Source organism: Bombina bombina, chromosome 8, assembly GCF_027579735.1.
Source record: "Bombina bombina isolate aBomBom1 chromosome 8, aBomBom1.pri, whole genome shotgun sequence".
NCBI lineage: Eukaryota > Metazoa > Chordata > Amphibia > Anura > Bombinatoridae > Bombina > Bombina bombina.
Window position 1 is genome coordinate 96,725,719 of NC_069506.1, and position 13,641 is coordinate 96,739,359.

Here is a 13,641-nt window from a genome sequence, read left to right on the forward strand (position 1 = left end):
GCTTCAGTTTACATTTTAGCAGCTTTGGGATATGTTTAAAGGGATACAACCCCCCCCCCCCAAAAAAAAAAGGAATATAGAGCATCATGTAACGCAGATCATCTTCTTTTTTTTTTTTTCCAAGACAAAAAAAGGTTTGTTTCATACAATAAAAACATTTTAGTGTGTGACAACTTGTATTTTGGTCATATAGTTTTCTAGTAAACAGTTTGATCTACAGCTAGCCTGTGAAGAAGAAACCATTGTATACGTAGCCAGTAGGATGGGTAAATATTTCACTACATTAGTTACAGGTATAAATGGTGAATGCTGGCTCCTTTGTATAAATATACAATTATGAAATAGTTACTTTTTTATTTTTATCAATTGTAATGTTCAGTTATTGAATTTAATATTGAAAGTAACATTCAGTCGTCAAATGAAAAACTTGAATATTTCTATGAAAAGTTTTTCTTTGATTGAAAATTATATTGAATTATTGAATATAAAATTTAAATATTAAATAGCACTTGAATATTCCTATCATTTTTCGCTTTATCAAACATAACATTCAGTTATAAAATGAAATACAGAGTTTAGTATTTGGTTTTCCATATACACAATATCACTATTTAGATGTAATATTAAAATGTTTATATATGTTCTATAAATCGAATGTCAAAGGTGCAACTTTTGCCTGTCGCTTGTAGTCAGTCAGCCACTGACTATTTAGCTATATCATATGAGACTTGAAATCTTAGGTAACCAGGAAAAACACTGAAAGTTCCAGATCTAAATACATATTGCATATTGCTTTGAAGAATACACCCGGCTGCTTTTAATGCTGGATAATACTAGTACTACCAAACTTGCAAACGATTCCTTAACTGTAATATTTGTTGTCTTTTCACTTAGAAACTTGTGGAAACACCATCTGCTCTTTTGGCGCAAAATGTGTAGACGGACAATGTGTGTGCATGGTGTGCAATAAGCAAGCCTACCTTCCTGTGTGCGGTAGTGATGGGGTAACCTACGATAACCAGTGTCAGCTTCAAGCTACGTCGTGTATGAAGAAAAAGAAGATAGAGGTGTCTCGTACGGGCTCTTGTGAAGACGGTAAGACAATTTCCTTTTTCTCTTATTTCTCCTATGATTTCTTGTTGAAAGGCAATTCCAGCTTCTGGGCCAATTTTACAGCAAAAATTGTCTATTTATTCTGTATCCTGAACTTTGACTCCAGTAAATCAAAACAGGCTTCGAATTGTCTAAAATCTAAAAGGGTGCAGTTTGGTACAAAAGAAAAAAATGCTTCTTTAAAGGGCATTAAAGTTTGTAAGTATATATAAATATATCAGAAATCAGCGCACAAAAAATGTACATTCAAAAATGCTTTGAAAACATTTACATTTGTAATTTTGATAGCAGTATTTCCAGTAATTTGAAGTCAGGGACATACAATATAAAAAGCCCTTTGATTATGTTTATCTTTAAGTGTCAGGGATGCTGTCTCTCAGCGATAAGTGGAAAATAAACACATTTTGATAGTTAAATACCCTTAAATACAGTATGAATAATAGAATGGAATAATTGACAAATGCACAATTAAAAGACAATAAAATAGCATTTACTTTGAATTTGAAATGAGTAGTAGAATATTTTCTAGCACATTTTCAAGTTAAAGGGACATGCCACCCACATTTTTTCTTTTATGATTTAGAAAGAGAATGCAATTTTAAACATCTTTCTAATTTACTTATATTATCTAATTTGTTTTATTCTCTTGATATTCTTTGATGAAAAGCATATCTAGATATACTCACTAGCTGCTGATTGGTTGCTGCACATAGAAGCATCATGTGATTGGCTCACCATGTGCATTGCTTTTTCTTCAATTAAGGATATTTAACAAATGAAGCAAAATAAATTATTGAAGTAAATTGTAATGTTGTTTAAATTTCTATTCTCTATCTGAATAATGAAAGAAAGATTTTGGGTTTAGTGGCCCTTTAATCTAATTTTCCTCTCTCTGTATCATGTGACAGCCATCAGCCCATCACAACATGCATATGCGTATATACTGTGCGCTTTTGCACATGCTTAGTAGGAAGTGGAGTCTGCATATAAAAATAATGTGCACGTTTTGATAAAAAAATTTTTTAAATTGTTTGCTTTATCTGGGAACTAGCTGGTCCCCTTGCAGACTAGGCAATAGCGACAAATTGAAACCATTATCTAATTGGTTGTGCATCCGGTGACCTCACAGAGACATGGACCAATCAGATCATGCATTAACTGCCAAGGGCAGATACGCTCCAGAGAGTTCTGTTCTAATCAGTCTAGGGTGCCGCAACCACCTCTGGGAACCTAACTATGGGTCTCACCCCCAACGTGCTTTTAAAGGTTCTCGGACAGACCGGACTGTTATCCGACGGACATTTGTCTGTCAGATTATTATCTGATGCACACGCATGCTGTCAGAGAACCTTTAAAAGCACATTGTGGGGGGTGGGACCTATGGTTAGGTTCCCAGAGGCGTTGCGGTGCCCGAGGCTCTGATTAGAAGAAAACTCTCTGGAGCATGTCTGCCCTCAGCCGTTAGTGCATGATCTGATTGGTCCGTGTCTCTGTGAGGTCACCAGATGAACAACCAATCGGATAATGGTTTAAATTTGTCGCTAGTGCCTAGTCTGTGCAGGGTTTAATATGTGAGCAGTATCACAAAAATATAATGCTCGAACGCATTCAAGAAATTCCTTTTTGCATTTTGATGTCCCTTTAAATGCACTTAAATACAAAAAGCACCGAACCCTTTAGTACAATCTTTACTGCTGTTTATAGAATCTAATTAGTGCGTAAGACAGAGTGTATGTACAGTTTATTTAATAGAAAGGTCTGTTTTTTATTGCTTATAGTGATACGTTTTACAGTGTAATAAATAAATGATAAGTTTGACCTTTGTGAGGGCAGGATCCAGGAGATGAATGTATCTGTCTTCCACCAGTTATTTATTCGCTCTCATTTTGTTAGAATATTATGGTTGATTGAGCAGCACTTTTTAATTATGTAGCGCAATATTAGGCAACAGGATTCTGTTCTCCTGTGTATACCACTGTTTCTTAAACACATATACAAAGATGTGAATTCATCAATTTATAAACATTGTTTTTGTTTATTTAATACCAGCACATAGTCCGCCCGTTGTTGACAAATTTGCATGGCCTGATAAAGGGCTAGATTACAAGTGGAGCTCTAATTTATCATTCACCCGTAAACGTGCAAGTTTACCTGTTTACGGGTACACGATAAATAACCAGCCATTACAAGTGGCTGGTTAATGAAACCTGCGAGCTTGCGGTAGCAATTAGCGCTCCGAAAATTAAACCGAGATCAGCTCTCGGGTTAATTTTCAAAATGTCCCCCTATTGCCCTCAAACTTAAAGGGATATGAAACCCAATTGTTTTCTGTCATAATTTAGATAGAGCAGCAATTTTAAGCAACTTTCTAATTTATTCCTATTATAATTTATTTATTTGTCCTCTTGGTATCTTTATTTGAAAAGCAAGAATGTAAACTTAGGAGCCGGCCCATTTTTGGTTTAGCACCTGGGTAGCGATTGCTGATTGGTGGCTAAATGTAGGCTAAAGATTTCCAAAGGACTTCTATTATTTAATGTGCTTTGTTCTCTTGGAATCCGTTGTTGAAAAGCATACCTAGGCAGGCTCAAGAGCAATGCACTACTGTGAGCTAGTTGCTTGTCACTAGCACATCCAGTGTGTTCAGCTAGCTCCCAGTATAGCATTGTTCTTCAACAAAGAATACCAAGAAAATTAAGCAAATTAGATTAAAAAAAAGTAAATCTGAAAATTGTACGCTCCATCTGAATCATGAAAGAGTTGTGGGTTTCTGCCCTTTTAAGATCATGTTATTTTTGCAGACACAAATTCCCGGTTGTGAGAACTGCAAAACCAAGAATATGATACTAGACTTTTTGTTTTGTTTTATTCAAATGTAATGTCCCTTTAACACATCAGGGTGTTGATTGTTTCAGCTGTCAAGGATGTTTGGGCTTGTACAGGTTTCCATAACCACATTCTGCTCATTTATCCAACATATCTTGTACTATTAAATATGCCTGAAAACAAACAATCTCTGCAAGGTCTGAAATGTCAAATTTCCGTCACTGATGACCTTCATCAAATGTAAGAAATTCATTACAGGCTTATAAAATTGATTTCTGGCACAAGGCCTGTGTACTGTAGTTTTTTCTTTTTTTTTTCTCCAACATTGGTGTGTCCGGTCCACGGCGTCATCCTTACTTGTGGGATATTCTCTTCCCCAACAGGAAATGGCAAAGAGTCCCAGCAAAGCTGGTCACATGATCCCTCCTAGGCTCCTCCCACCCCAGTCATTCTCTTTGCCGTTGTACAGGCAACATCTCCACGGAGATGGTTAAGAGTTTTTTGGTGTTTAAATGTAGTTTTATTCTTCTATCAATTGTTTGTTATTTTAAAATAGTGCTGGTATGTACTATTTACTCTGAAACAGAAAAGGATGAAGATTTCTGTTTGTAAGAGGAAGATGATTTTAGCAGACAGTAACTAAAATCGATTGCTGTTTCCACACAGGACTGTTGAGATGAAGTAACTTCAGTTGGGGGAAACAGTTAGCAGACTTTTCTGCTTAAGGTATGACTAGCCATATTTCTAACAAGACCAAGTAATGCTGGAAGGCTGTCATTTCCCCTCATGGGGACCGGTAAGCCATTTTCTTAGTTAAACATAAAAGAATAAAGGGCTTCAAAAAGGGCTTATAAACTGGTAGACATTTTTCTGAGCTAAAACGATTGCTTTAGGCATATTATGCAGATTCTAACTAATAATTGGTATTATAATCTTGGGGAACGTTTTAAAAAAAACGGCAGGCACTGTGTTGGACACCTTTTTCAGATGGGGGCTTTTCTAGTTGTAGACAGAGCCTCATTTTCGCGCCACTAATGCGCAGTTGTTTTTGGAGAGCAAGGCATGCAGATGCATGTGTCAGGAGCTAAGAATCACTGAAAAAGCTTATAGAAGGCGTCATTTGGTATCGTATTCCCCTCTGGGCTTGGTTGGGTCTCAGCAAAGCATATAGCTGGGACTGTATAGGGGTTAAATGTAAAAACGGCTCCGGTTCCGTTAATTTAAGGGTTAAAGCTCTGAAATTTGGTGTGCAATACTTTTAATGCTTTAAGACACTGTGGTGAAATTTTGGTGAATTTTGAACAATTCCTTCATACTTTTTCACATATTCAGTAATAAAGTGTTTTCAGTTTGAAATTTAAAGTGACAGTAATGGTTTTATTTTAAAACGTTTTTTTGTGCTTTGTTGACAAGTTTAAGCCTGTTTAACATGTCTGTACCATCAGTTAAGCTATGTTCTATATGTATGAAAGCCAATGTGTCTCCCCATTTAAATTTATGTGATAATTGTGCCATAGTGTCCAAACAAAGTAAGGACAGTAATGCCACAGATAATGATATTGCCCAAGATGATTCCTCAAATGAGGGGAATAAACATGATACTACATCATCCCCTACTGTGTCTACACCAGTTATGCCCACACAGGAGGCCCCTAGTACATCTAGTGCGCCAATACTTATTACCATGCAACAATTAACGGCTGTAATGGATAACTCCATAGCGAATCTTTTATCCAAAATACCTACTTATCAGAGAAAGCGCGATTGCTCTGTTTTAAACACTGAAGAGCAAGAGCACGCTGATGATAACTGTTCTGACATACCCTCACACCAATCTCAAGGGGCCATGAGGGAGGTTTTGTCTGATGGAGAAATTTCAGATTCAGGAAAAATTTCTCATCAAGCTGAACCTGATGTTGTGACATTTAAATTTAAATTAGAACATCTCCGCGCACTGCTTAAGGAGGTGTTATCTACTCTGAATGATTGTGACAATTTGGTCATTCCAGAGAAATTATGTAAGATGGACAAGTTCCTAGAGGTTCCGGTGCCCCCGACGCTTTTCCTGTACCCAAGCGGGTGGTGGACATAGTAAATAAAGAGTGGGAAAGGCCCGGCATACCTTTTGTTCCCCCCCCTATATTTAAGAAATTATTTCCTATAGTCGACCCCAGAAAGGACTTATGGCAGACAGTCCCCAAGGTCGAGGGGGCGGTTTCTACTCTAAACAAACGCACTACTATTCCTATCGAAGATAGTTGTGCTTTCAAAGATCCTATGGATAAGAAATTAGAGGGTTTGCTTAAAAAGATTTTTGTACAGCAAGGTTACCTTCTACAACCAATTTCATGCATTGTTCCTGTCACTACGGCAGCGTGTTTCTGGTTCGAGGAACTAGAAAAATCGCTCAGTAAAGAATCTTCGTATGAGGAGGTTATGGACAGAGTTCAAGCACTTAAATTGGCTAACTCTTTTGTTTTAGATGCCGCTTTGCAATTAGCTAGATTAGCGGCGAAAAATTCAGGGTTTGCTATCGTGGCGCGCAGAGCGCTTTGGCTAAAGTCTTGGTCAGCGGATGTGTCTTCCAAGACAAAATTGCTTAACATTCCTTTCAAAGGTAAAACATTATTTGGACCTGATTTGAAAGAGATTATTTCAGACATCACTGGGGGAAAGGGCCACGCCCTCCCACAAGATAGGTCTTTTAAGGCTAAAAATAAGCCTAATTTTCGTCCCTTTCGCAGAAACGGACCAGTCTCTAATTCTGTATCCTCTAAGCAAGAGGGTATTACTTCACAACCCAAACCAGCCTGGAAACCAATGCAAGGCTGGAACAAGGGTAAGCAGGCCAAGAAGCCTACCACTGCTACCAAAACAGCATGAAGGGATAGCCCCCGATCCGGGACCGGATCTTGTGGGGGGCAGACTTTCTCTCTTTGCTCAGGCTTGGGCAAGAGATGTTCAGGATCCTTGGGCGCTAGAAATAGTTTCTCAAGGTTATCTTCTGGAATTCAAGGAACTACCCCCAAGGGGAAGGTTCCACAGGTCTTAATTATCTTCAAACCAAATAAAGAGACAGGCATTCTTACATTGTGTAGAAGACCTGTTGAAGATGGGAGTGATACATCCAGTTCCAATAAGAGAACAAGGAATGGGATTTTATTCCAATCTGTTCATAGTTCCCAAAAAAGAGGGAACATTCAGACCAATTTTGGATCTAAAGATCCTAAACAAATTTCTCAGGGTACCATCGTTCAAAATGGAAACTATTCGAACGATCCTACCTATTATCCAGGAAAATCAATTTATGACTACCGTGGATTTAAAGGATGCATACCTACATATTCCTATCCACAAGGAACATCATCAGTTCCTAAGGTTCGCTTTTCTGGACAAGCATTACCAGTTTGTGGCACTTCCATTCGGATTAGCCACTGCTCCAAGGATTTTCACAAAGGTACTAGGGTCCCTTCTAGCGGTTCTAAGACCAAGGGGCATTGCAGTAGTACCTTACTTGGACGACATCCTGATTCAAGCGTCGTCCCTGTCAAAAGCAAAGGCTCATACGGACATCGTCCTAGCCTTTCTCAGATCTCACGGATGGAAGGTGAACAGAGAAAAAAGTTCTCTGTCACCGTCAACAAGAGTTCCCTTCTTGGGAACAATAATAGATTCCTTAGAAATTAGGATTTTTCTGACAGAGGTCAGAAAATCAAAACTTCTAAGCTCTTGTCAAGTACTTCATTCTGTTCATCGTCCTTCCATAGCGCAGTGCATGGAAGTAATAGGATTGATGGTTGCAACAATGGACATAGTTCCTTTTGCACGAATTCATCTAAGACCATTACAGCTGTGCATGCTCAGACAGTGGAATGGGGATTATACAGACTTGTCTCCGACGATTCAAGTAGATCAAAAGACCAGAGATTCACTCCGTTGGTGGCTGACCCTGGACAATCTGTCACAGGGAATGAGCTTCCGCAGACCAGAGTGGGTCATTGTCACGACCGACGCCAGCCTAGTGGGCTGGGGCGCGGTCTGGGAATCCCTGAAAGCTCAGGGTCTATGGTCTCGGGTAGAGTCTCTTCTCCCGATAAACATTCTGGAACTGAGAGCGATATTCAATGCTCTCAGAGCTTGGCCTCTACTAGCAAAGGCCAAATTCATAAGGTTTCAGTCTGACAATATGACGACCGTTGCATATATCAATCATCAGGGGGGAACAAGGAGTTCCCTGGCGATGAAAGAAGTGACCAAGATAATTCAATGGGCGGAGGATCACTCCTGTCACTTGTCTGCGATCCACATCCCAGGAGTGGAAAATTGGGAAGCGGATTTTCTGAGTCGTCAGACATTCCATCCGGGGGAGTGGGAACTCCATCCGGAAATCTTTGCCCAAATAACTCAATTATGGGGCATTCCAGACATGGATCTGATGGCGTCTCGTCAGAACTTCAAGGTTCCTTGCTACGGGTCCAGATCCAGGGATCCCAAGGCGACTCTAGTAGATGCACTAGTAGCACCTTGGACCTTCAACCTAGCCTCATTCCCAGGCTGGTAGCCAGGATCAATCAGGAGAGGGCCTCGGTGATCTTGATAGCTCCTGCGTGGCCACGCAGGACTTGGTATGCAGACCTGGTGAATATGTCATCGGCTCCACCATGGAAGCTACCTTTGAGACAGGACCTTCTTGTTCAGGGTCCATTCGAACATCCGAATCTGGTTTCCCTCCAACTGACGGCTTGGAGATTGAACGCTTGATTCTATCAAAGCGTGGGTTTTCAGATTCTGTAATAGATACTCTGATTCAGGCTAGAAAGCCTGTAACTAGAAAAATTTACCATAAAATATGGAAAAAATATATCTGTTGGTGTGAATCTAAAGGATTCCCATGGAACAAGATAAAAATTCCTAAGATTCTATCCTTTCTACAAGAAGGTTTGGAGAAAGGATTATCTGCAAGTTCTCTTAAGGGACAGATCTCTGCTTTATCTGTTTTACTTCACAAAAGACTGGCAGCTGTGCCAGATGTTCAAGCATTTGTTCAGGCTCTGGTTAGGATCAAGCCTGTTTACAGACCTTTGACTCCTCCCTGGAGTCTAAATCTAGTTCTTTCAGTTCTTCAAGGGGTTCCGTTTGAACCTTTACATTCCGTAGATATTAAGTTACTATCTTGGAAAGTTTTGTTTTTGGTTGCAATCTCTTCTGCTAGAAGAGTTTCAGAGTTATCTGCTCTGCAGTGTTCTCCTCCTTATCTGGTGTTCCATGCAGATAAGGTGGTTTTGCGTACTAAGCCTGGTTTTCTTCCTAAAGTTGTTTCTAACAAAAATATTAACCAGGAGATAGTTGTACCTTCTTTGTGTCCGAATCCAGTTTCAAAGAAGGAGCGTTTGTTACACAATTTGGACGTTGTCCGTGCTCTAAAATTCTATTTAGAGGCTACTAAAGATTTCAGACAAACATCATCTTTGTTTGTTGTTTATTCTGGTAAAAGGAGAGGTCAAAAAGCGACTTCCACCTCTCTTTCCTTTTGGCTTAAAAGCATTATCCGTTTGGCTTATGAGACTGCCGGACGGCAGCCTCCTGAAAGAATCACAGCTCACTCCACTAGGGCTGTGGCTTCCACATGGGCCTACAAGAACGAGGCTTCTGTTGACCAGATATGTAAGGCAGCGACTTGGTCTTCACTGCACACTTTTGCCAAATTTTACAAATTTGATACTTTTGCTTCTTCGGAGGCTATTTTTGGGAGAAAGGTTTTGCAAGCTGTGGTGCCTTCCGTAAAGGTGACCTGATTTGCTCCCTCCCTTCATCCGTGTCCTTAAGCTTTGGTATTGGTTCCCACAAGTAAGGATGACGCCGTGGACTGGACACACCAATGTTGGAGAAAACAGAATTTATGCTTACCTGATAAATTACTTTCTCCAACGGTGTGTCTGGTCCACGGCCCGCCCTGGTTTTTTTAATCAGGTCTGATGAATTATTTTCTCTAACTACAGTCACCACGGTATCATATGATTTCTCCTATATATATTTCCTCCTGTCCGTCGGTCGAATGACTGGGGTGGGCGGAGCCTAGGAGGGATCATGTGACCAGCTTTGCTGGGACTCTTTGCCATTTCCTGTTGGGGAAGAGAATATCCCACAAGTAAGGATGACGCCGTGGACCGGACACACCGTTGGAGAAAGTAATTTATCAGGTAAGCATAAATTCTGTTTTTTTTGATAATCCGTTCCTATGCGAAAATAAATACTTAGTAGGAGCAGCAAGGGTTGGAGGTTAGGTCTGAAGGTTACTTTAATATAGAACTTAACAATATTGAATATATCTCTTTCGCATTGTTTAGCCAACGCGTAAACGGGCAATCAATTCATTTTTTTTTTATTAAAAAGGACAGTAAACGCTTTGTAATTACAATATTTTTTTCTGCAGTTGTGCAATAAATTGATATTATAGGTGAGTATGAAATTTTTTTTGAATCCACAATTTTTCTTTCATGATTCAGATAGAGCATTCAGTTTCTAATTTTTCTTCATTCCCTTGGTATCTTTTGTTGAAAAGCAGGGACGTATGCTAGCCACAGTCATTATGTAAGCAAAGATACCTGCCATGTGCAATTTGAGTTCTTAGAATTGGAAAACCCACAATTTCTGGGGGGTTGTCCTCATTAGCTAATGAGCAATAAAGCCCTATAGATCAGCTGTAGCTAAGCATGCGTTTCCTGTTACCTAGAAAAAACACAAATGGGGGAGCCACATAGCGTATCCTGTGGACTAATGAAACCCCAACACAAAATATCCCTTTGATGGGTACTCACATATTGAGAACCACCAAACTAATGGTGTCACCCTCTTAGTGACACAGCTAACTCACTCCGGACCCACAACAGACAATTTCCAGCAAATATTCTTATAATTAAAAATGTATATATGCATAATTGGGTAGTGGTGCAGAAATAAAAAACAATAAATATAACGCTGCTTGATCGGGTGTATATATATATTTCCTGTTACTATAAATATACATTTTATTTGTTTGAACTTGACCCTTTTCATGCAAAAAATATTTTATTGTCTGCTTTTTGAGATGAGGGCCCAGGTGCAAGAATCTAAGAAGGGCGACCTCTGCACCCCCTGTAGTTTCGCTCCTGAATGTAAAGTTGAGCATTCTCGCTCACGTCACAGGAAAGAATTTAAAAATGTAGGTCCCTTTCCCCAAAGTCTAGCCCGGGGGGGGGGCGACGACACACAACGATTAATGGATTGCAGATTCGTCATCCGTCAATCAATTGAGCGATATAGCAGGCAGAGGCACGGAGCTTATCGTTATAGCATTAAAAAGTAAAAATCAGAGAATATTAAAGAATAGTACAAATTTGATGAATGAAAGTCTGCCTACATTTTTAAATTCTATCCTATGACGAGAGTGAGTACACTCAACTTTACATTGACTTTAATTGACAGGCTTTGTAGCACAATCATTTCTGTAACATTATGAGTTTCTAGACCAGTACAAGCTGTCATATCTTACGAATGCTAGAATTGGGGTTCTACTGAAAACAGTATCTCCATACATTTCTCAGTGAATGCTTTGTAAAGAAACACTGACAGACTGACAGACACATTTAAATAGATATGCAGTAGAAGTGATAAATACAATATTTTGGGGCCGATTTATCAAACTCCGTATAGAGCTTGATGCCCCTTGTGGCTCGCCGGAAACAGAAGTTATGAAGCAGCGGTCTAAAGACCGCTGCTCCATAACTCGTCCGCCTGCTCTGAGGCGACGGACAGAAATCAACCTGATCGAATACGATCGGGTTGATTGACACCCCCTGCTAGCGGCCTTTTGGCTGCGAATCTGCAGGGGGCGGCATAGCACCAGCAGTTCACAAGAACTGCTGGTGCAATGATTAATGACGACAGCGTATGCTTTCGGCATTTATCGATGTGCGGCAGACATGATACCCTTTTGTAGTTTGAAAGGGCCATTATAGTGATAAAATTATATAATCTAATTCGTTAGAGCATGTTATTTTATCACTAGCGACACAGAAAAGCTATGTGTTTAAACTATGCAAAAGGGTTAAACCCATAGTTAAAGAACTCCCTGGACCCACATCTGAAACTGCCACTTCTGGTCAGGAGCTGAAACTGCCGCTGATCCAATCAGCAGTGTCCCTGCTGCGGGGGAGTTAAACACATAGTTTTGCTGCGTCTAACAGATTAGAGCATTTGACGGACAGAGGGGGAAAGGGCATTGTTTTGATCTAAGGCTTGATGTGGGTATTTGATTGAAAAGGGCTGCAGTTTTTTTATCTGAAGTCTTCTATGGACATCTTTTATTTGAGGCCTGTTGTTGGCATGTGGCTGGCAGGATTTGCAAGGAAAAGCCACATTAGATCAGCCTTTTCTCTGCTGTAACTTTTTTTATTTAGGGATGTTGATTTTTCAGGAAGGACATGTGGTTCGGTAATTATGCAAGTCACCATTTTAAAATCTGACATTGTGCTCCATTTATTATGCGCTTGTTTGGCAGGGTAAGGAACGTCTATGGCTGGACAGCTGGTGTTTATTCTGCACCTGTTATGTTGCACCTGTATATGAATCCATTGCAAGGGCATTGATTTGTGTTCAAGTACTTGAAAGTGCGGCTGATTTTAGTATTTCCATCTCTAAACTCCTTCGCTGCCAGATTACACCAGGCAAGAATGCTACGCTACATATCTTTTGCTATGAAGTTGCTGCCATCCCTAGATTTGCGAGAGGAAATTGCAGTCTTACTCTTAGAAACATGGAGGGATATTAAAGATGAATGCCGTATCAATAGTATTGATTAATGGCTTTTTAAAATAAATAGCCACCTTTTAAAAGCCGGTTTATTTAAAGGGATAAGAAAGTCAAAATTAAACTTGCATGATTTAGATAGAGCAGGTCATTTTAAAACACTTTTAAATTCACTTCAATTTTCAAAGGTGCTTTGTTCTTTTGGTATCCCTTGTAGAAAAAGAATACGCACATATCCTACACTAGTGGGAGCTAGCTTCTGATTGGTGCCTGCACACATTTGTCTCTTGTGATTGGCTAACTAGATATGTTCAGCTAGTGCACTGCTGTTCCTTCAGCAAAGGATAGCAAGAAAATGAAGTGCATTTGATAATAGAAGTAAACTGGAAAATTGTTTAAAATTGTATGTTCTATCCAAATCATGAAAGAAAATTTTGTGGATTCCGGTCCCTTTAAATCACACTGAAGAGCTGTATTATTTATTATGTAGTTGCACAACTACCGGTATTAAAGTGGCGCTGCCTCTAGAATTTATTTAATAGCTACAGTGTTTGTTGCACTAATATAGTAAAATGTTTTATAACCCAACGTGAGTTTCTTTGTTTATTAAAATTACAATGTTGGGAACATTACAATCTTTATAAGATCTTTAAAGCATCTTTTTGATTGCAAAGTTACAGGGATAGAAGATTATTTGCTGTATAAACTGTGATTCTGAGACTTTAAGTATCTGAAAATTATATAGCGCGGTACCTACCTGCTGTATTCTCTACCAGAGTCGCTTCCCACATCACAACTGTGTGACTGATGCTTTCCCTTATCAAGATCATAACCATTTCGGTTGTTCCCCACTACGTTTAGATAATTATCACTTTCAAATTATGAAGCACCTTTTACGTTGTGACTCATTATTAT

General features: G+C 39.4%; 1 protein-coding gene across 3 annotated transcripts in view; it reads left to right on the forward strand.

Annotated features, from left to right (window-relative positions):
• AGRN (agrin) overlaps nucleotides 1-13,641 on the forward strand; it is a 735,367-nt gene that overhangs the window by 552,924 nt on the left and 168,802 nt on the right. For all 3 annotated transcript variants that reach the window (XM_053690462.1, XM_053690463.1, XM_053690464.1), the window contains one exon: nucleotides 895-1,095. In XM_053690462.1, coding sequence (XP_053546437.1) covers nucleotides 895-1,095 — 201 coding nt within the window. The remainder of the gene's footprint in view (nucleotides 1-894; nucleotides 1,096-13,641) is intronic.